Source organism: Cygnus atratus, chromosome 15 (genome assembly GCF_013377495.2).
Source record: "Cygnus atratus isolate AKBS03 ecotype Queensland, Australia chromosome 15, CAtr_DNAZoo_HiC_assembly, whole genome shotgun sequence".
Taxonomy (NCBI): Eukaryota; Metazoa; Chordata; class Aves; order Anseriformes; family Anatidae; genus Cygnus; species Cygnus atratus.
Window position 1 is genome coordinate 8,986,767 of NC_066376.1, and position 23,549 is coordinate 9,010,315.

At 35.0% G+C, this 23,549-nt stretch overlaps 1 protein-coding gene across 1 annotated transcript in view; it reads left to right on the top strand.

Annotated features, from left to right (window-relative positions):
* The window catches only part of SMG1 (SMG1 nonsense mediated mRNA decay associated PI3K related kinase), a 67,751-nt gene that overhangs the window by 21,645 nt on the left and 22,557 nt on the right, over positions 1–23,549 (top strand). Inside the window, exons 5-35 of the mRNA XM_035548781.2 lie at positions 197–255; positions 938–1,151; positions 1,957–2,082; positions 2,195–2,267; positions 2,671–2,768; positions 4,376–4,549; positions 5,507–5,731; positions 6,357–6,458; positions 7,445–7,714; positions 8,292–8,422; positions 9,069–9,230; positions 9,666–9,784; positions 10,511–10,598; positions 10,688–10,789; positions 11,225–11,365; positions 11,672–11,871; positions 12,151–12,347; positions 13,072–13,239; positions 14,055–14,209; positions 15,260–15,405; positions 16,067–16,268; positions 17,054–17,163; positions 17,505–17,652; positions 18,040–18,199; positions 18,917–19,037; positions 19,660–19,908; positions 20,207–20,491; positions 21,495–21,639; positions 21,899–22,037; positions 22,343–22,573; positions 22,672–22,849. Of these exons, the coding sequence (XP_035404674.1) occupies positions 197–255; positions 938–1,151; positions 1,957–2,082; positions 2,195–2,267; positions 2,671–2,768; positions 4,376–4,549; positions 5,507–5,731; positions 6,357–6,458; positions 7,445–7,714; positions 8,292–8,422; positions 9,069–9,230; positions 9,666–9,784; positions 10,511–10,598; positions 10,688–10,789; positions 11,225–11,365; positions 11,672–11,871; positions 12,151–12,347; positions 13,072–13,239; positions 14,055–14,209; positions 15,260–15,405; positions 16,067–16,268; positions 17,054–17,163; positions 17,505–17,652; positions 18,040–18,199; positions 18,917–19,037; positions 19,660–19,908; positions 20,207–20,491; positions 21,495–21,639; positions 21,899–22,037; positions 22,343–22,573; positions 22,672–22,849 (4,918 nt within the window). The remainder of the gene's footprint in view (positions 1–196; positions 256–937; positions 1,152–1,956; positions 2,083–2,194; positions 2,268–2,670; positions 2,769–4,375; positions 4,550–5,506; positions 5,732–6,356; positions 6,459–7,444; positions 7,715–8,291; positions 8,423–9,068; positions 9,231–9,665; positions 9,785–10,510; positions 10,599–10,687; positions 10,790–11,224; positions 11,366–11,671; positions 11,872–12,150; positions 12,348–13,071; positions 13,240–14,054; positions 14,210–15,259; positions 15,406–16,066; positions 16,269–17,053; positions 17,164–17,504; positions 17,653–18,039; positions 18,200–18,916; positions 19,038–19,659; positions 19,909–20,206; positions 20,492–21,494; positions 21,640–21,898; positions 22,038–22,342; positions 22,574–22,671; positions 22,850–23,549) is intronic.

A 23,549-nucleotide genomic window follows, 5' to 3' on the forward strand; every position in this document is an offset into this window, starting at 1 on the left:
CAACATGTAGGATAATATTGCAGTATTGCTTAATATAGTTCCTGCTAGTCCGCAGTGGCTATGGAAAGCATAATAGCATTCTATTAGCAAACAGAATTGCCAGGGGTGTTTTTAATATGGGTGTAAACAGGACCTAGTTTGCACAAGTTATTGTAGCATTATGATGTTTATGCCTTTTATGTATCCTATATTATAGGTACTAGTTAAACAACTGGATAATATCCTGACTGCCATTCATGATGTACTCAATGAAAGGTAAGCTAGAAAATTTAAGCAGTTTAGAGGTTTTAAAGAAGAAAAAAAGTAATGGCATTAAGTTCTTGATTTTCAAAAAATTGAAAAGGTTAAAAGAAATTCATTCCCTAGTTTTGCTTGGGCATGATAAAAATTAGTAACGGGACAGTAATGGAGGAAAGTTAAGACTCATAGGCATACCAATGATACTGTTAGATTGTCTAGAGTACACTTCATGGAGAGAATTTTATTGTACATGTGTGGCTTTTATGCTGTAGGTAGAATGAATTCTCAGCTACATTTAACTGGTTAGGTGTAGTATTGTGCTGCTGTAGTTATCTAGTTTTAGAATTGAACTTAAGGCTTTGTACAACTTTTGGTATTCAGTGTTCAGTGCTGTTACCCGAAGTCAGCTCTGTGTTAAGAATTTTCTTTCTCGAATAACATGTTGCAGGTAGGTAGGCCAATTTATTCTTTTATTTAAATTTGATTTATTTCATAGAAACAGTATTTCATTGAAAATTTATTTCACGTTTTTATTTTAACTTTATGGTCACTGCAGCAGTTAAATAGGAGGGAAGCAACTTCATTTATGCATATATTTTTCTGCTTGAGAAAATGTTTGAATTTGTTCTTGGTTTCTTTTGTTCTGCTTTAATGTCTGGAGACTCTACATTTCTTTTTTCTCTCCCTGAAAATACAGTAGCAAATTGCTTCAAGAACTGAGACAGGAAGGAGCTTGCTGTCTTGGCCTTCTTTGTGCTTCTCTGAGCTACGAGGCTGAGAAGATCTTCAAATGGATTTTTAGCAAATTCAGCTCATCCACAAAAGATGAAGTTAAACTTCTTTATTTGTGTGCAACCTACAAAGCACTAGAGACTGTAGGAGAAAAGAAAGCCTTTTCATCTTTAATGCAGGTAAGACTACAAGTTTAAGCAGGAATATTAATGATTTTTCCAGTGCAATGCTTGAATTAACTCTTAAACTAGGATGACCAGTAAGTAATACTATGTTGACATAAGTGTAATTAAAACTGGCAGGGAACTTTGAATGGAGTTGTTTGGTTTTGTTAGAAGAAAATGTCAGTCTTAGTACGTATTGTGATGCTACTTTTTAGTGTATGTTGCAGATCCAAGATGAAGAATCTTGTTGAGAATAATAAAAAGATCAACAAAAACACACAAAAAACAAGTGGAATGCTACGCACAGCCTAGTGTGTTAATTGCTTTGATTTGCCACCTCCTATTTGTAGTGTCTAGGTTGATTTTTTTCTGGATCTGGGACAGAACAGGATGTGTGCATCCTTGATCCCATGGTTCTAGTTTTAGGGTCTTATTTTGGGTGTAGAACTGCATTCAGGTCTGTGCTCCAGTTTAATATTCTAGTTCCAGAGCCAAAAAGGTCCAGCAGGAGAAACAAACTTAGAAACTACTAGTTGTTCTGTGGCTAAGGAATTTAAGAAAACTGTATTTGCAAACCTTGAGTCTGGATATGCCATAACTCAAGCAAATGTCCAGTTGAAATGGTTCTTTTGAAGCCCTATATGTGATGCTTTTTACTCTTTTCCTCCCTGCAAAAAGAGTGTTGAGAAGTTTTTGACTTCAAGGAGCTTGCTAAAAATTGTTGAATGTTGAGTAAATCCATGTCTTTACATTGTAACTGTTTCACATGTGTTAATGAAGTGAAACGTCTAATAGCTTTGCTTTGCTTTTTACTTTTTAGCTTGTAATGACCAGCCTGCAGTCCATTCTAGAAAATGTGGATACACCAGAGTTACTGTGCAAATGTGTCAAGTGCATACTTTTGGTGTCACGATGTTACCCACACATTTTCAGCACCAATTTTAGGGTAAGCTTAATCTGTCCTCTTCGTTTTCTCTTAGTTAGAAAAGCTGTTGTAACGTATTGGGTAACCAGCCTTCTTTTTTTTTTTTTTCCCCTTCCCCAAAACTGCTTTTCAGGACACAGTGGACATACTGGTTGGGTGGCATATAGATCACACTCAGAAACCTTCGTTGACGCAACAGGTGTCCGGTGAGTTTGTCCACAGCTGCTAATGTCCAGTCTGGCTTGCAGGAGATGTGGGTTTACTTACACAGGTTGGGTCCTACTGATGTGGAAGTTGACAAAACCAAAATGGCTGTGTAACAATACATTTTGGTCCTAACGTTTTAGTAAATTTGTGTTTGCCATTTCATGTTGTAGATGGAAAAATGGGATGTTTATTCAGACTACATGTAAACGTCAGTTCATTTGTGTGACTCCTTAGCAATTTTTAGTAGGTTTACAGGTCTTAATCCTCAAAAACTAGGAAAAAATGAGCTTGTCCGATGCACCTGCAGAATACGTTGTGGTGACGATATTGTACTTTACAAAAATGTCGTTTTTGTATATTAACTTGTACTCCTGTTTTAATTGGCCTGGTGTTTTTATACAGGGTGGCTGCAGAGCTTGGAGCCCTTCTGGGTGGCTGATCTTACTTTTTCTACCACACTCTTGGGTCAGTTTTTAGAAGATATGGAAGCATATGCTGAGGTAAGTAAGGCTTTATTATATAAACACACCAGTGTTTACTATTATAGATTTTATTAAAAAAATACATGGATGTGACTTATGGATGTATTACATTTGTAGAAAAGGAAATTATAGAATGTTTCTGGGGAAAACAGGATCAAATTCAGAGCGTATTCAAAGTGCATAGAATGACAATTCTGGAATGCTCATGGATGGCTAATACTTCCACCGCCTCCCCGGGCAGCCTGTTGCAATGCCAAAACACTTTCTGTGAATAAATTCTTCCTGCCGTCCAATCTAAACCTCCCCTGGCCCAACTTGAGGCTGTTTCCTTGCACCTAGATTATTAATTGCCTATAGTAAGAATATGCATTTACCTGATGAGGTTGGGGAGCTAGGTATATAAAAGTAATTAACAAAACAGGAATACTTTTATTTTTAAAAACCTAAAGTGAAGACATTTTGCCATCTTTCCTTGGTAATTTTTTCTAATTGTCCAGCCTCAGAGTTTTTTGGAAGAAGTGACTCTTCATGGGGAAAGAGATTCTTAATACTTCCATAGTTAATGGTAAAGCTGTTTTTTAAACAAAGTAACAGGATATATAGTGCGAAAATAAGGTAGCAGGAGCTTTGAAACCTGTTAGAAAACTAACACAAATTAACAGATACTTTGCTTTGACACTGTAACCTTTGCTTGTTAATACAGCATGCAGTTTATTTGAAGCTGTCATTAAACCAAGACTGTTGAAAGGGATCTTAATGTATGTGTGCTCATGTATATATGCTTATAACTAGATTGGGCTACAGTCTATATGTTAACAGAAGTGCTATTGCCTTGTTTTTACCTGCAGATTCTATGGGTAAGATTGTGCTTCCTACGCAGTCTGTTTCACTAAAAGCAGAATAAATCATTCAGTTCTGCTAGTGTACTTATATGTGCACTTAGATTTTATCTTATTAAGTTAGCACAGTAAGTCAGTGCTTATCAGCTTGTCCACTGAACTGGGCAATGTGCATATTATCTGTGGAAGAGCCTTAAGGTAATGTGTTACCTTAAATCACGGAGAAGGTGGTTCAAGCTAGTGTGTTTTATTTTGCAGAGGGGTAGGCAATATCTGTCGTAAGGAGAGCAGTGCTTCTGGGAAGGTTCCCAGCACTGTTGCCAGCTGGCATGAGATAGCCTGGTAGTAAACTCAGTCTCCAGATGAAGGTAGCTGCACGTAAGCAGTGTATTGGGAATGGCCTCTCAAACATCCTGATGCCAGCCTGAAGCTGGGAATTGCCTGGGAGAGTGGTAAAAGTGTGCAGGCAACTGTTGCAGCAGAACGTGCTACAGTGGCTTATAAATAAACCTCTGTTTTCACTTACAAGACAGTCTAAGAGTACTCTGTTGCAGCAGCTAAACTACTGAACACAATTTCATTACTGTTCAGTGACTTGCTTATCTTTGTGTGCCTCTATCCTGTCTCTGTGAAGTTAAATATGTTGGCTAAATATGTCTACAACTGTGTAATATCTATAATGTGTGTGGGAAATAGACATAAAAAATCAAAATTTGTGATTAAAAATAATTATGTGCATTTATAACTGCTAATTATGTATACTGATATATAAAACGTGCACTGTAGGACCTCAGCCATGTGGCTTCTGGGGAATCAGTAGATGAAGATATTCCTCCTCCTTCCGTGTCCCTGCCTAAACTGGCTGCGCTTCTTCGGGTGTTCAGTACTGTGGTGAGGAGTATTGGGGAACGCTTCAGCCCAATTAGAGGACCTCCAATTACGGAAGCATATGTAACTGACGTAAGAATTCAAGCTTTTGTTTTGCTTTGTTGCTGACATGATTTATCACCATACAATGACAGGTTTTTTTACTGTTGAGTTTATTTAGGTTGTGTGCATGTTTGATAGTTGATAAATGTGTATTCTCAGCTTTAAGCAAATGTATTTCCTTTAAGAAATATGCTGTGGGAATTGTATTAAATATTAAGGCATACATTGTGACAGTGACATATTGGAATAATCATGTAGCAGTAACCAACAATTTTTGTAGGCATTTTGATTTTATGTAGCAAGGTTTGTGTCTGTGTTATTTGTCTTTGTAACCATACTGTTACCATTTATTCAAATTCAAATTGTGTGATTTATAAAATGTAGTTTTTACTTTATTCATGCTGAAATTGTATCTAAGCTAAGTATAACAGCAAAGTCCTTTTGTTCTAGAGAGAACTTCTTTTGAGTTTTCGTTATTCTACGTGATATTGTACAACATGAAAAGTCACTTCTATACTTTTGTAACAGGACCTGTAGAGGGTGTAAATGACTTCTAAATAGATTAAACAGAGTAAAAGTATCTTGTTGCTGTTGTTGGATGAGCAGCACAATTGGAATATATTCCTCTACAGAATTCTGTTAGAGACAGAAAAACTTCTTTAATAAATAACAGTATGGATTTCCCAATTAAAGCCAAGATAGTTATGTAACTTGTCTTAATCTGCAGAGGATTCTGGTGATGCAGGAAGGTTTATCTAGGCCCTTAACTGAGTAAGAAATCAAGCAAAGGTACATTTATTTTCTTACACCTTTGGAGCGTGACGCCGTGATGTACATTATTCAGAATATTCTTTTGACAGAATATACCTTGCCGCAGATATTGTGAGACAGGATATCAAATGGAAGTTCAGTATAATTAAATAGCAAGTAGTTACTCTTTTTTTAAAAATTGATCTTAATTTAGGTGTTTTCTTTTTAATTTTCCAGGTTCTGTACAGAGTAATGAGATGTGTGACTGCAGCAAACCAAGTGTTCTTCTCTGAAGCAGTACTCACAGCTGCCAATGAATGTGTTGGTGTTTTACTTGGTAGTCTAGATCCAAGTATGACTATACACTGTGACATGGTTATCACATACGGATTAGATCAAATGGAAAACTGTCAGACCTGTGGCACTGATTATATCATTTCAGTCCTGAATCTGTTGACACTGGTTTGTACTTATTTATTATTATTAATGTTTTCCCATTGGAAAATGTTATTTTTTAAGCAAAATGTTTTTTTCTGCATATGTTTTACATATATTTATTTAAAACTCTTCCTGACCACAAGCAAGAAATCCTTCTGTTTTAATTCTTTACTGTATAGCTTATGCTGCTAGCTTGTTCATGCTATTGGGTTGTTAACATGGCTTTTAGTTTTTAGTATGAGTGCTTTTTTCCTCTGTGTTGCTTGAATGTCGGTCTCTGCAGTCGATACCACCATCTGATGAATTTCAGAACCTTAGTGCTAATATGTTCTATTTATCTATTGCATATCTGCTTATGTCGTGACCTGAGAAATCAAAACATAGCTCTTAAAAGTAGGCCATAAGTTCTGAAAGCCTATATGGATGCAGATTAATCAAGCAATTTTCTCTCTTAGCTGTCACGTTAAAGCCTGAAAGTAATTCTCTGCATGTGCATTTGGGAAAGCAAATACAAAATACTTGTTACTGGGAAGCTTTTTTCTAAATATAGCATATACAGGCTAGAAAAACAGTATTTTGATTCAACTTTAATAATCTGTTGTAATAAAAAATTGGATAATTAAAAGTATTTATTTTGTTTGTTCTCCAGATCGTTGAACAAATAAATACAAAACTACCATCTTCGTTTGTAGAGAAATTATTTATACCAGAGTCTAAACTACTTGTACTTCGTTATCATAAGGAGAAAGAGGTAAGAGCGACTTTACAGATGTATTACAACAGTCTTCGTGCATTTGTTAAAATATATTTAAGCTGGAAAATTCTATTCATCTTAAATAAGCTATGAGAAAACAGATGTAGCTAGTTCTTGCTTTTGGCATTTAGATTTGATACGGAATTGGTAAGTTTACTGTCATACCAGATAGAGAGGTCTGTAGTTAATGTGGCATTCATACTTGGTGTGCACTATGTGGGTGGTCTAGAAAACTATCCACAGATTCTGTGAGTGAGTAGTACTTAATTACAGAGAGATGAAGATAGGTGCAAGTACCAGACTAGGCTATTCATAGATAAAGAATCACAGCTTTTAATTCTGTGTTGGCAATTAGTATGTTTTATGATTTGTTGTGGTTTAACCTGGCAGAGTGCTTAGCTGTTTGTTCACCGTCCCCCACCCCCACAGTGGGATGGGGGAGAGAATTGGGAAGGGGAAAAAAAAAAAAAAGCTTGTTGGTTGAGATAAAGTTTAATAGGACAGAAAAGGAAGAGAAACAATAATAATTATTATAATAATAGTAATAATAATATGTACAAAGCAAATGATGTACAATGCAATTGCTCACTGCCTGTTGACCGATGCCCAGCCCTTCCCCAAGCAGCAGTCCCCACTTCCCCCACTGGCCAGCCACCCCATGTAATTACTCAGCATGACATTGCATGGTATGGAGTATCCCTTTGGCCAGTTTGGGTCAGCTGTCCTGGTTCTGTGCCCTTCCAACTCATTATGCACCTCCAGCCTCCTTGCTGGCAGGGTGGTATGAGAAGCTGAAAAGTCCTTGGCTTAGCGTAAGCAGTGCTGTACAATTAAAACATGAGCGTGTTATCAACACTATTCTCATCCTAAGCCCAGAACACAGCACCATACCAGCCACTAGGAGGAAAATTAACTCTATTCTAGCTGAAACCAGGACATAATTTCAGACTAAGCAGTTGTTTCTGTATTTTTATACTCCCAAGGTTGTTGCAGCAGCCCATGCTGTATATCAAGCAGTACTGAGCCTGAAGAACATTCCTGTTCTGGAGACTGCATACAGGTTGATTCTAGGAGAAATGACCTGTGCCCTAAATAGTCTTCTCTATAGTTTACATCTTCCCGAGGCCTGTTCTGAAATCCAGCATGAGTCTTTCAAGAAGCATGTATTCAGTGTGGACAATGCAAAGTTTGTTGTTATATTTGACCTCAGTGCCCTAAGTACTATTGGAAATGCTAAAAATTCATTAATTGGGGTGAGTAAAAAATGTACAGATTGTTTTTAATACTTCTTGTGCAAACTCACTTTAATTTAAAATATATCATAATACATTTCACTAGTAGTATGTATGTATAATTAAAATGATCATATTTGTTTCCTAGTAGGTTATAGAAAAAGACTTTCAGAACTAAAACCTGGAGGAAATGGACCAGGTGGTTTTTATATCTAGTTTGTGCATAATGAGAAGTAGTTTCTAGGGAAGAGTATCTTACCAGGGTTGTTCTTGGATTGATTATAATATTGTCAGAGTAATTCTACTTCGTGAAAAGCGAGACAGATAAAAGCATCTTCAGTGTGTCTGCTGGTAGTATATCAGCCACGTGAAAATATTTGTTACAGGTTATTCCAAATAAAAAGAATCTGCTTTTAACAGATTGTGATTACTTTCTTTCCCCTTTTTTAAACAGAGAAGATTACAAAATTAATGGAGTTATTGTCACAGAAAATAGCATTTTATAAATAAAATACAATGATTAACAGTATGGAAGCTACAGTTTAAAATAGATCCTAATTATTATGTTTCTGTGCTTATGTTGCGATTTTTCTTACAGATGTGGGCCCTTTCACCAACCGTGTTTGCACTACTGAGTAAAAATCTGATGATTGTTCATGGTGACATAGCAGTTCATTTTCCTGCTGTCCAGTATGCAGTACTGTATACATTATATTCGCATTGTTCAAGGTATGAAGACAAATAATTCATCAGTATTTTAAGAGGAGTAGGATGGACTTACTTGAATGGAATATATTGTTGGGGGGATAAATTTAAGAGACTGTTCCCAAACTAGCCCAATCAGTTTTTACTTCCATAACTTGTAGATAAATGCCAAGAAAGTGTATCCTGGCTTAAAATTTGACATTTTATTCAAAGTGGGGATTAAGAATCTTGGGTTTGAATAGAGATAACTAAGGGAGAACTTTTTGATGAAAGTGAATAAAGAAAGATTAGTTACTATTTTGCTTACTGTGAGATCTAGGAGGGTCAGTGAAAAGCAAACAACAGATTTAAACACACTTTGGACCTTGTTAATGTTGTCAAAACTAAAGGAAGTACGCTAGTTCTAAAGTTACTTTGTACGTATCTCAGTTTGGGTGACTTTTCACTCTGCATTTGATATCAGCCACCTTTGAAACCAGGTTATTGGACTGCATGGACTGATGTAAAACTATAGATTTGTTCTTTTAGTCCAGGCATCAAAATACTTGAGTTTTGACATAATGTCCGTATAATGCCACGTGTCTGTATAACTTCTGCAACTTTCTTTTTCTCTTATACATTTGAAGGAATTATTCATTTTGTTTTTTATATTTTTTTCTTTGCCATGCAGGCATGACCATTTCATATCCAGTAGCCTCAGTTCTTCCTCTCCCTCGCTGTTTGATGGAGCAGTTATAAGTACTGTAACCACAGCAACAAAAAAACATTTCTCAATCATACTAAACCTTTTGGGGCTACTGCTTAAGAAGGATAACCTTACTCAAGATACCAGGTAACTATCATTTTCTTATTAATCAGGAGGTGTTCTTATCAATAAATAGAATATCTTAACTCAGAAAATAGGTCTTATTTTTGTCCATAAAGCTTAGGGTAACTTTAACCAGTGAAGTATGTATTTCGTATGAAATACAAATAACAATATTGGGGGGGGCGGGGGGAGTAAAGATCTATATATTAAAAGCAGAGCCATCAAACTTTACTGAAAGGAGGATTTTGCTAATTGAACTCTTTTACAATAACTGCAAACCTGTATTACCAAGATGATGTGAAATTTAAGGATGTTTTCGATGTTACAGAACCATTTTTTTTTTAAAAAACAAGAGCTATGCTATGATGCTGATCTGTAACCTGAAGTGTAATTTAAGTTATATTGAAAGATAGCTTTCTGTAACTGCATAGAGCGACTAATACTTTTCCTTTTTTGTAGGAAACTACTAATGACATGGGCTTTGGAAGTGGCTGTTCTGATGAAAAAATCAGAGACATATGCACCTTTATTCTCTCTTCCATCTTTCCATAAGTTTTGTAAAGGACTTTTAGCAAACAGTAAGATAGCACAAACTTGTATTTATTAACTGTCTTTTATATGGCATGATTCCATACATAAGGGACTGTGATTATATGATTAATTTTAGGGGTACCTCCGGTTTGTGTGGCACAAAAACTTACACTCTCCTTCTGTCCTTTTTCTCAAACACATCCCTACCTATTATTTAGGCAAACGATTATTTTCTTAAAATAATACTTTGTGATTGTGATGTTAATCTCCAAAACCATCAGTGACGTGCCAAATCCTGCAAGTAAGATTTTGTATTAATCAAAAGCAGTGGAATATTTCCATAACTTGTTATATTGTTCTGGATCTCAAAATAACCTGAATATAGAGAGCTTCTACCAAAAGCATTTGTTCCTATAGTAGTAGCAAGAACAATAACTTCCCAAGGCTAGGAGTTAACTAACTTGGCCTTAGTTTCTTCTTTCTGAAAATATATTATGTATAATGACAGTGTATGGAGGCCATAAGGAAATTAATCTTGTCATTGGTCAGAAAAGGCCACATAAGTAACATGTAAGACAAGTGACTTTCTGTTACTAAGTATTTACCTGGTACAGTAAAACCAGTCAACTAAATCAAAATAAAAATAAAACATAAAGCCTGTGTCTATACTAGCTGTGCTGTAAAAATGTCTAGATGCTCCTCTATGACCAGAGTAATGTGTAAATTATCTAATTCAAGCCAAGTGACATTTTCCTTTTAATTCCTTAATTCAGCACTTTTGGAAGATGTGAATATTTGTCTTCAAGCATGTAGTAGCCTCCACGCCCTGTCTTCGTCTCTACCAGATGACCTTTTACAAAGGTAATGGCACAGAATTATGTATATGATTTGAATTATACTGTTAATGGAAATATTATGACCTTTTTTTTCCACCCTTTTTGGTGATGCAGATGTGTTGATGTGTGTCGTGTTCAACTAGTACATAGTGGTGCTCGTGTAAGGCAAACCTTTGGAAAACTTCTGAAGTCAATTCCTTTAGATGTGGTGTTGAGGTAAGTTGTTCAGATTAACTTCAATATAAGAGAATGGTTTGGTTTCTTCCCTGAAATTTATCTGAAAAATGCCAGATGAATGTTACCATATTTTCCTAATTTAAAATCAAAAAGCATAACAATGTCTTAATGTCTCTTCTACTGTGTTACAGATTTAAGAACAGTAGATATGACAAAGTGGTTAACAAACTTGATAAACCGTGCAATGCTTCTTGCAGCAAATATGAATACTTCTATGGTCCATGTTATTCAGAGCTTCAGCAATACTGTGCCCTGCAGTCTGTCTCAAAGACCTGAACTCTTAAAGCACTTTGTCTTATCGCCAAAGAGTATACTTATTTCCAGTCATTATATATGCATATGTATATCTTCTTTTGTATAACTTTGTGTCTGATTTATTCAATAACATGAGTTGTTTTTCCCCTCTTCCTGCAGTAACCGTACCCACACAGAAATACAAGAAATTTCGTTGGCTATAAGAAGTCACATGAGCAAAGCTCCAAGTAACACATTCCATCCGCAGGATTTCTCTGATGTCATTAGTTTTATTTTGTATGGAAGCTCTCATCGAACTGGGTAAGAACTTCTTTTAAAACTGAAATTCATCATTGTTGAATTGATAGTGAAGAATTCCAAACTGTATCTAGTTTAAATTTTATAACTATTTTACAAGTTATATTGCTTTACTTTCAGTTCTTTACCTTTCTCTTTAAGTATTTATAAATAGCCTCAATATACAACTTTGTAAATATTTGCATTATGTACATGGCTGCTGAAAACATTCTTGTGAGAGATTTTGATAGCAATAGATAGTTGATCTGTGTACATTACAATTTTGTTACTATATGAACTTCTGTTTATGTACCGATACTTTTTTTTCAGGAAAGATAACTGGTTAGAAAGGCTGTTCTACAGCTGTCAAAGGCTAGATAAGCGAGATCAACCAACCATCCCTCGTAATCTATTGAAGACTGATGCTGTTCTTTGGCAATGGGCTGTTTGGGAGGCAGCTCAGTTTACTGTTCTTTCGAAGTTACGAACTCCTCTGGGTAGAGCCCAAGATACATTTCAAACAATTGAAGGTAATGTAAAGAATATAGCTTATTTTCATGGAATTTCTTTTTATGTAAGAGATTGTGCAGCTAAAGAACTTCATGTTCAAGGCAAGAAGCACAGTGGCTTTATTTTTTCAGTGATTATAGATTTTAGCATGTATTTGACATACCAAGAGATGCAACGCCAGAATAGCAGTTGCATAAGTACTATTAATTTTTGAGAGATTTTACTTTAAGTGTGTCACAAGATAGCAATTCTAAAGTGTATTTAGTAATTTTTTTCCATGTTTTGGTAAAAATACATAGGTATTATTAGGAGCCTTGCAGCCCATACATTAAACCCAGATCAAGATGTTAGCCAGTGGACTACTGCAGACAATGATGAAGGACACAGCAGCAACCAGCTTCGGCTTGTTCTCCTTCTACAGTATCTGGAGAACTTGGAAAAACTGATGTACAATGCATATGAAGGATGTGCCAATGCTCTCACTTCTCCACCCAAGGTTTGTCTGTCTTACAGTGATGACGTTACTTGAAACAGTCTTATTGAATGAACGGTGTTTTCAGGGTTGTCTAGGTCTTAACTGTGGAACTTTTTGGATGCTGCAGTTAAGCTTTGTTTCCTAGCATTTAATCTCATACCCTAATTAAAGGAGAAGAATAGCTTCTAACGCAAGTTTGAGACTATTAATTTGTTTGGCTTTGTAATTTTATTCTGAGAAAGCATGTGAAAACAGGACTTATTTCCGGAATATCAACTTGCATAGAGGTACAATAGTAAGCAATTCTGTAGTACCTCTAACTTGTAGGTCATCAGCAGTATAAAGAAACAATTATTTGAGACCAGCTTGTCATTTGAAGTATTTATAAACAGCATACATTTTTGTGTAGTTTTAGCTGCAAAACATTCTTCACTGTTGAAATCAGTTAATTACTAGAATTCAATGTGACAGTAAAATATAATTTATAGTTAGTTCACTTCAAGATTTGTAGCTTGCTAAGATGTCTGGCCAGTTGCATGCTGTGCAAGATTTCAGAATGCCTGTATTCAAAAAAATTCAAAATGCAGAACTTAATCTGTTCCTTCACCCCTCAGTTGAGAAGTCAATGGCAGCAGCAAAACCTATTATGACTTTGTTTATAAATATTAAGTACTTAATGTAATTATTTTGATTCATACACGTGAACAATATTGTAAAACTTGTTACATTTTTCCTGTTTTAAAAGGTTATCAGGACGTTCTTTTATACTAATCGCCAGACATGCCAAGATTGGCTGACGCGGATTAGACTTTCCATCATGAGAGTTGGATTGCTGGCTGGCCAGCCTGCTGTGACAGTCAGACATGGTTTTGATTTACTCACAGAAATGAAAACTAATAACAGTCTATCTCAGGTACTATCTCTTTCAAATTTTGTAGACTGTCATGAAAATACTCCCACTATATTATAAAAACTAAGCTGAGGTAATCAGTTATTAAGAATGTCTTACAAAACATCTGGTTTAATATTTTACACAAAAGCAACATTTTAAACTCTTGCTTCTGTACTGACAGATTTCTGCGTTTAGGTGATAATGTAGGTTGGAGATTAGGGTGTACTGTGTGCATTTGGTCAAATACTTCACATGAATGGATGATATAGTTCATTGAATTTGAACTGAGTGGTTCCTGCTTAAGCAGAAAGTTCTGCTTGATGCTCCTGTTGTATTAGTGTGAGGAGTCCTGTGGTAGTGTCTTTGACTTGCTCCTCTGAGCAGGAGGGGAATGTATCATGAGGGAATTTTTCTGATATGAAGTAAGCAGTAGATAAGTGCAGGGGTGGGATGAGGGAATAAAGTGGTTAAGTGTTTTTAAAAAGTTGAATAGTTCCTACAGTATGTGACTTGATCTGCTTAAATACTTTAACAAAACTTGCTGTTAATTACCTTCCTGCTGCTTTATGAATTCTTGTATGTGTTTTTAAATAGCAGTAGACCCACCATACAGTGTTTGCTAACTATTGACATTCAGGCTGGGAATTCATAGCACAAACTCTTCCCTGAGCATCTGTGCTTTTCCAAAAGCAGTGTGATGGATGGATACACAGAACGCTTCATTATATCCCTCTATAGTGAAGTGAAGTACTACCTTACCATTTCCAAGCATTTAACCACGCATATAACTCTTACTCCATATAAGATTTGTTAAAGGTTTTTTGTATTTGTTTTAGGGAAATGAATTGGAAGTGACCATTATGATGCTGGTAGAAGCATTATGTGAGCTTCACTGTCCTGAAGCTATTCAGGGTATAGCTGTCTGGTCTTCTGCTGTAGTTGGGAAGAGTCTTGCCTGGATCAGTTCTGTAGCTCAACAAGCAGAAGGGCGGTAAGTCTTTCTTCCAGATAGTGGGATGTTACAGATTTGGGCTTTCTTTCTTACGCTTAATCATACTTCTGAATCTTTTAAATTGTGGCATGAATCGATGTTGTCGATACAGTTTCCATGTTAAAGTCACCGTGTTTTTCAGAGATATTTAATGCATTGGTTTTCAGATAGTTTATGAACATCATTTATACTCAAGTCCTGATAATTTCCATAAACTTTCTTCTTAGTTTCTTGTACATAGCAATACTATTTTTCTTTTTTTCCATTGCAAAATATTATTAATGTATATATCGCTTGTTGAACTTTCTGGCGCATGGCAAGATCTGATTATTTGACACAGTTTGCCGAGAGGGAGATGCTTTACACTTTTAGGTCTGCTTTGAAAAAGTGGCTTCAACATCTGTTAAAGTAGAATCTTTGGCTGCAAATACTAATAGGTGGGTCAGTGTTCAAGACAGTGTACACCTAAATTGTGATGTTATCTCTTTAAAGCAATGTATACTGTCTCCTGTGTGAAATGAAAAAAGGACACGTTTAATTATTTAGCTGCAATCTGCTAACAAACACACCTGAGGTTTTAGTATTTAAGTATTTTTCCTGTCTTTGTAAGCTTTCTTAAAATCTTTGTAAACTTTCTTAAAATAAACTTTCTTAAATAATGTGCAGGTTTGTAATAATACATGAGCAGTTGCTCAGAAATGTCAAATTTAAGATATGAATTGTTGTCCTAGACCCAATTTTACAATCCTCTATTAAATAATATTTAACTCACATTCATTCGGGTAGAAGGTGTGATAGTCAAATTTAACACGTGCATCTCCTTCAGCCTGTACTTAGTTTGAAGTTGGCATTAAATCTGAATGGAAAAGCTTTTATCCTCTCTTAAAACCTGGAAATTCAACTCACAAACTAGTATTCTATGTTAATCAACCTTTCTTTTGCTGAAGGTGACACATTATTTTGGGTAAAGAAGTGCTTAAAATATACTCAGCTTACCAGAGAAGAAAATTGATACTGTAAAATGCTAACTAAAATATTAAATCACTTAAGGTTTGAAAAAGCAACTGTGGAATACCAGGAGCACCTGTGTGCCATGACAGGAGTGGATTGCTGCATAACAGGCTTTGACAAAACTGTTCTTAAGTTGGCCAATTCAAATAGTGTGAACAATGCCAGCCCAAAGCATTCCTTGAATGGTGAGTATTTATTGGTTTCTTTTGAAAAGTATGTGTGTAGAAGTAGAACATTCATCAATATAGATGTAGTAATTATAGCATTGAATTCTTAAAATCTGAAGAACTGCTTCTGTCTGCAGTTAAAGTTAACTACTTAATTCCATTGAAACCAATATTATCTATACATGAGGCTTTGCAACACAGATGTCTAGCTGAATGAAATTAAAAGTAATAAGTAAAATATTTTGTATTTTTGTAGCTTAATTCCAAATTATTTAGATCATCATAACTTAAGACTTAGTACTTATGACATAATCTTATAGCTGTGCTATTTATTAAGGGTTTTTCAAACTGAGACTTTGCTTCAGTATTCTGTTTCATCTTTGAGAAGAGACGTTCTTTGTTCCTAATTTAGTTCTTCTGTTTTCCTGTTTTGAAACTTTTTTAGAGATATGGACAGAAGTTTTCCAAAACCTCCTTTGAAAATTTTCTGTGTGTTTAAAAAAAGCAAACAAAAAACAACCATTCTTGCTCCACTTGTATTTAACTGTTATGTAACATTAAGTAAAAGTGTATTTCTTGAGAAAAGATTTGGAAATTACATTTAAATAATAAAGTTAATTTTTGTTACATACTTTAAAATGTTACGTACTCTCAAATATATATTTATATTTTTCCACAGGAGAAAGTCGAAAAACTGTTCTGACTAAGCCAAGTGACTCTTCACCTGAAGTTATAAATTACTTGGGTAACAAAGCATGTGAATGTTACATTTCCATTGCTGATTGGTCTGCTGTTCAGGAATGGCAAAATATGGTCCATGAAATGAAGAAAAGCACTAGTAATACCTCAATAAATCTGAAAGCAGATTTTAACTACATAAAGTAAGAATATAATCGATTTATTCAACTGTATCTTAGATTACTGAAATACTGAAGTTTTTGTGGCTTTTAGAAGTGATGTCATTGAAATAGAGTTATGATAAGAAAAATGTATCCTTAGGAGGGACAAATATGCTTATCTGTATGGCTTGTTAATATTATGAATAGTTGCTGTGGCTTTCTGACTATTGAGGTTTTTTTATTGTTCAAGAAAAACATCTCAATTGGAAGTAAAAGTTAGCAAACTTAATTTACTTCTACTGGCAGAAGATGAATCCCTTCATACAACTTAATTTTTAAAAATCCGTGTCATGGTACAGTTTTTACAAGGTAATACTTACAATTTAGTGTAAAACTATGTACAATATTGCAATATTTCTGCAATTTCAGCTTAATGTAAACTCAAAAGTTAAAATCATGACATTCTATCTAAAAGCTTACTTTTCTATGCATAAAGAAAAAAAGTTTTTGTCTTTAAAAGTCTTGCACAGTTAGACTTTCCTTTCCTTCCTGAAGAGTAGTATATATACTGTGATAACATGAAAAGCTGCTTAGCTGGAGAGGATATTCTTCCATTCATTTAGAGAGAAAATCTAACCATTTGGTACAGTATTATTGCCTTTCATTTTGCAAAACGTGGATTTTTGCTTAGAATTGGTCACTTATGCTCTGTTAAAACTTCAGGGTTTTCATTTGAGTCTTTATTTTTTGCTGTTTGAATATAAGTTATTAAGCTTCTGGAATGCAGAAAGAAATGTGAAAATAAACCTATAAACATTGAATTGCAGATCTCTGAGCAGCTTTGAGTCTGGAGAACTTGCTGAATGCACTGAACAACTAGAATTATTGCCAGGAGAAAATATCAACCTACTTGCAGGAGGATCCAAAGAAAAAATAGGTATATTACTTCGAATAAGAAATATTTTTTCACGTGTGTATGTATAAATGACAAACTGAAATTTTTGAATGCAGTTTGCTCTGTTCAGTGGACTGACCTATAACCTTTATGAATCAAGCTTCAAAATGATTGGCAATGGTAATTCTAAATGTTGTCACAAGGTTTTTTTTTAGATCTGTGTTTTCTGGAGTTAATGTGTTTTAAGTAACATGTCATCAATGAATATGAATATATACACATAAAAATAGTTTATTTCCAAAGTTCCCTGCTTTCAAAAATGCATTTTTAAACTGCAACATTTGGCAGTTCTGGTTGTTTCCAATTTTTTAATCTCTTTGTAGACATGAAGAAGCTCCTTCCTAATATGCTAAGTCCTGACCCAAGAGAACTTCAAAAAGCAGTCGAAGTACAACTTTTGAGAAGTTCAGTATGTCTGGCAACAGCTGTAAACCACATAGAACAGGAGCAAAAGTGGCAGTCAATATCTGAGTAGGTTAAAACGTGCTGTGCTATGAACATAAGATTCTGTAAAAAGCTGTTCTGGTTTGTTAAACATAACTATTAAAAACATACACTGCTTTGTACTTCAGCATCTATGTTATTGTTTCTAGCTTAGGCTGAGGGACATAAATTGATCTTTAACTTGGAGATTGTTAGGTCTTTGAGTTCTGCTTCTTGTCAGTTAAATAAGGTCTTTGAGTTCTGCTTCTTGTCAGTTAAATAGTAGTATCATATTGTAACTTGTGCATGATTTTGCAAGCTTTCCTCATCATTCAAATTAAGATGTTGAATTTGCTTTTGTTCAGTATTTTTGGTATCATTATTTCCTCTTAAATAGTCTAATGAAAATAACTGCTCCGATAACTTTTATTTCAGAAATGTTATAAAGTACTTAAAGCAAACATCACGAATAGCTATTGGACCTTTAAGACTTTCCACACTCACTGTATCTCAGTCTTTACCGGTGTTGAGCACTCTTCAGTTGTACTGTTCTTCTGCTTTAGAAAACACTGTATCCAACAGGCTGACATCAGAGGTATGCCTATGTGTTTAAAACCTAAATTTGAGTATTTTTTTTTATTGAGTAGTTATGTAATGAAGTTTTGAATATGGAATGCAGAATCAGAGTCATTGAGGTTGGAAAAGACCTTCAAGATCAGCAAGTCCCACCATTAAACCATGTCCCTTTGTGGCATGTCCACATGTCTCTTAAATATCTCCAGAGATGGGGACTCTTCCACTTCCCTGGGCACCTGTTTTGATGCTTGACTACCCTCTCCATGAAGAAGTTCTTCCTAATATCTAGTCTAAACCTCCCCAGCGCAACTTGGGACCCTTTCCTTTGACCCTTGTTAATCACACTGTAAAAAGATCTCATTTAGTTTTCTAAAACTGTTGGACTTTTTTTCAATTTACACTTGAGTTGGACTTACTTCTATAGCTATATCATTTCTTTCAGTTGCATTTACAGTAAATGACAGCTATGTGATAAGAATGTTACGTGGTATTTAGAATAAATACATCAACCTCTTTAAAAAACAGCTCACAAAGCTTTAAAAACAAGATTAAAGTAACCTTCAAATATTAAAAGTTACTTCAATTTTTTTTACTAGTTAATGGCTACAAATGTTTTGCTACAAATACAGATGATAAAGTTTACTTTGCACTAAAATGGCCTTTGGTTTTAACAAATGAAAATGCATCTTAATAAATATTTCTTGTGACAACTATACAACCTTTATGCTTCTTTCAGGACTGTCTTATACCTCTCTTCAATGATGCTTTGAGGTCGTGCAAACAGCATGATGTAAGGCCATGGATGCATGCACTGAGGTACACAGTGTACCAGAATCAACTGATGGAAAAACTTAAAGGTATTTAAGCTCTTATTTTAGTGTTACAAAAGGTAAATGCAGAATTTGAACTTAAAACTTCTGTTAAAAGCTGCATCTGTATCCTTTTGTATTATTTAGATTCCTTTTTAAATTCAAGGTTTGTGGGTGTCTTGCGTTACATCCAGGGGTTTCAATTAGTACTGTAATGCCAACACTGTTTTTAAAAAAGTTTTGCATTTATTCTTCTAATCAAGCTTTGCTTGCTCATCTCTTCATGCTTTAAATGCTTCACTTTTGAATGCCTCAATATTATCAATGAGATTTTAAAAACGGTTGTGAAAGTGATTTAAATGTGCAGTTTGTTAAAAGGTAATGGAAGGAAAATGTTGGACAGGTGTATTTCTTAATTGAAAAGAGTGCTTGTAGTCAAAAGTTCCGTCCAGCAGACAGTCTGGAGGAGATAACATCAGAGGAGATAAATATTCTAGATAAAAACGAAGTAGTTGAAATTTCTTAAAGAATTTTTAGGAAATAAAAAAGGGTTGAGCAAGTTTTTTTAACTGATAGCCATGTACAGAATATAATTGTACCTGGGGCATAGTTTCTGTCCAATATTGTTTGTTTAATAATTTTGTTTAGAATGTCTTGCTTTCTTCTTCAGAACCAACAGTCCCAATTAAAAGTCATCTAATGGAGCTGGGCTTAACAGCAGCAAAATTTGCACGGAAGCGAGGAAATATTGCCCTAGCTACACGATTGCTTGCTCAATGCAGTGAAGTTCAGCTAGGAAAAACCACCACCGCACAGGACTTAGTCCAGCACTTTAAAAAGTTGTCTGTGCCAGGTCAGATAGATGAAAAATGGGGTCCTGAACTTGATATTGAGAAAACAAAATTGTTATACACAGCAGGTGAGTTTTTGCTAATTGTTGTAGATTCTTGAGCTTCTTGTCCTCATAACCAGGCTAATTTTCCTGACCTTAAGTAAATCATAATAGGACAGTATCATTAGGAATTGCTTTCATCCTATAACTGTTGTCTCAATCTTAGTGTCTTCAAACAATCCTTTCTTACTTTCTATTTTTGACTTTAAAAGAGACTTTTTCACTGTAAAATATGTTGTTACAAGCTGTATCTGATTATGCTGAATTTCAGACTTGTTTGGAATTAAGTTAACACTACTGAAAATACACTTTTCATGATGTGCAGGTCAGTCAACACATGCCATGGAAATGCTGAGTTCTTGTGCCATATCATTTTGCAAATCTGCCAAGGCTGAATATGCAGTTGCTAAATCTATTCTTACGCTGGCTAAATGGATTCAAGCTGAATGGAAAGAAATCTCAGGACAGTTGAAACAAGTATATAGAGCTCGACAGCAGCAGAATCACACTGGTCTGTCTACCTTGTCTAAAAACATATATACTTTGATTGATCTCCCAGCTGTTAATACACTAGAAGAAGAATATCCCAGGATTGAAAGTGAATCTACAGGTAGAAGTGTTCTCCTACTTCCTCGTTTTTTGATAAATAGTTACTGATGGTTCCAGTGAGGGATAGCACCAGTTATATCGATAGTGAGCGATCCATCACTTATGTACTTATTTTACTAATATACATACAAACAATGTGCCTCTGTCTATAGGTAAGTATCCACAATTTAAAAAATAAAAATAAATGATACTTACTTGTAACGAGAAGAAAATATGAGATGATATCTTCTGGTATTTTTGTCATTTTGTGCTAGAAGGAAAAACTGGAATTTGTTTATAGAAGGAGGATATCAAATATTTTTATGATTGTCTCCTGTCAGATTCTACATTTGTTAAAGTTTGAATGAGAGGAGATCTTTTAGGTTAAGCATTGAAACACCTATATTTTGAAAACCCTGATAAATGTGAGAAGTATTTATCTTAGGTTTTCTCATAATCTTTAATCTACGCTTAATCTGAACTTTTTTCGTGTTCCCATCAAATGCACTCTAATTCCCAATTTTTGCCAGACTTTTCTTCAAATGTCAAGATAATTCTTTCTTTGTTTAAAAGTGGATTTAGCCTATAATTCAGTACCTTTTTTCCAGGGTCAGAATTTGTAGAACTGTTATTAGATATTAAGTAGTTGGTGCTTTTTGATTTGATGCTGAAGAAGAAAATGAAATATGCAAGTAAACATACACGCTGCCTTAGGTACTTCATAGAAGTCTGCTTTCTGAAGCATAAAATTTGTTGCATTTGAAGGTTGTGAATCTATTGCTTTCTGTGAAAGAGAAAGCAATTGTAGAGCACGGGCAGTGGTTTTTAGCAAATGGAAAACTGGTGTTTTGCAGCCAGTGTCAGAACTGAAAAATAATTGTGTTTTGGAAAATTTGACTCTTTGGGAACTAGCATGACCAAAAAGAATTACGTACTTATAATACTTCGCTATTATTTTGTAAGTTGAGGAAATTAGAAGTATGTTTTGCATCATAAAATATGTTGTTCTGTTTGTTCTGTTACAGTAAATATTGGAGTTGGAGAACCTGACTTTATCTTGGGGCAGCTGTATCACTTGTCTTCAGTACAGGCACCTGAAGTGGCCAAGTCTTGGGCAGCCCTGGCTAGTTGGGCTTATAGATGGGGCCGTAAAGTAGTTGATAACGCCAGGTAAATTCATCCTAACATTAAATATATGCAGCATAATTGATTTTCCTTTTTAAGATAAAACCTAGCATTGTATTTATTATTACAGTTCTCTGTGGTCAGAAGACACATACGAGCAGGGAACTATTCTTATGCCCTTTCCAAAAAATTTATTTGAGTTCTAGGGTGAGGATTTATCCTCAAAGAAGTTCTTTATATACAATGTGCATGGGCTCTGCAAATATGAATATACTGGGGATCAATAATTTGTTACATGTTACAGTCAGGGAGAAGGTGTTCGTCTGCTGCCCCGGGAAAAATCTGAGGTTCAGAGCTTGCTTCCAGACAACATCACAGAGGAAGATAGAGAGAAAATCTATGGGATTCTCGGTCAGGCAGTGTGTCGTCCAGCTGGGATTCAAGTGAGTGTAAATTTTGGTTGCTTAAATGTTCAACTTTGCTGTGAAACTTATTTTTCCTCTAGTTGTCATTTGTATTAACACTTGTAAATGCTTTGTAGTTAAAATTCAGATAAATACACAAGTTCTCGAAGAAACCAGCTATTAACTAAGTGGTAACTCATCTGTTCTAAGGACTGTGGTAGAACAGTGATGTAATACAGTTGGGTGAGTTGCCCAAACAAAAAATGGATTCGCAACTAATATATGCTTGTAGAAAAGGTTGGAAGATTTAGTCAAAAATCTGTTCTCTCTTTATTTGCATTTAGGATGAAGATATGACTCTACAAATCACTGAAAATGAAGACAATGAAGAAGATGATATGGTGGATGTTATATGGCGTCTGTTATTAACAAGTTGTCCCTGGCTTTCCGATCTTGATGAAAATGCAACAGAAGGGTTAATTAAAGTGTGGAGGAAAGTTGTAGACAGAATCTTCAGTCTCTATAAGCTCTCCTGCAGTGCATATTTTACTTTCCTCAAACTCAATGCTGGTCAGGTTAGTGTCGTGCTGATGAGGAAAGTTCAGTTGCAAACATTTCTAAATGATTATGTGAACTGTATACTTAGCTTAGAGAAGTATTTCTTTCTTTCAAGGTTCCACTTGATGAAGATGATCCTAGGCTGCATTTAAGAAATACTTCTGAACAAAGCACTGATGATGTTATTGTGATGGCAACCTTAAGACTGTTGCGGCTGCTTGTAAAACATGCTGGAGAACTTAGACAGTATCTAGAGCATGGGCTAGAAACTACACCTACTGCTCCTTGGAGAGGTAGGTATATGTTACTTAGCTGTTAAATTATTTTTTCATGCCTTCACTAAATATAAGCAGGAAGTTATTCATTGCATTCTCATAAAATTTTGATTTAAACTTCAGGGAGGGAAAGCATGTTTTCTAGTAAATAACTTTATTCATGGTGCTCTTCCAGTTTCTGGCGTGCATTCTGATTGTAGAATACATAAACAGCACTGATTCTTCACCTGTCTTGAGACATTGAAAGGAGAAAGTGTAGTTTGTGAAGCATTACATAATTTTACCACTTGAAAATAATGTTGTTTTTTTCTCCCAGCTACAGTTCCAAGAAAGATATGTGGCTAAAGCCAGATGTCTCAGTAGTTGTCTGTCACTGCACTACTGGTTCAGATTGATCAGGAACTTTCCCACAGAACGTTATTGAGTCAAAGTTTAGAAGGCAGCAGAGAAGGAGGCCAACTATTGCAAAATCAGGCATTCGTTTGAAACATCCGGTTATGTTAACTTCAGGAACTACTAGTGTGACTCCCTTTTTTTTTTTTTTTTTTTTTTTGAAAAATCGTAAGACATGCAATGTGTGAAATTGAATTTCTAGTGTTTGACTAAAGGATTTATAAATTTCATCTGATGTCGTGCTTGTTTGAGTTGAAGGAGAAAGCAAGTAATTGTCCACATTGTGAAAGACAATTATTTAAAGCCAGGAAAAGCTTTTATTGGA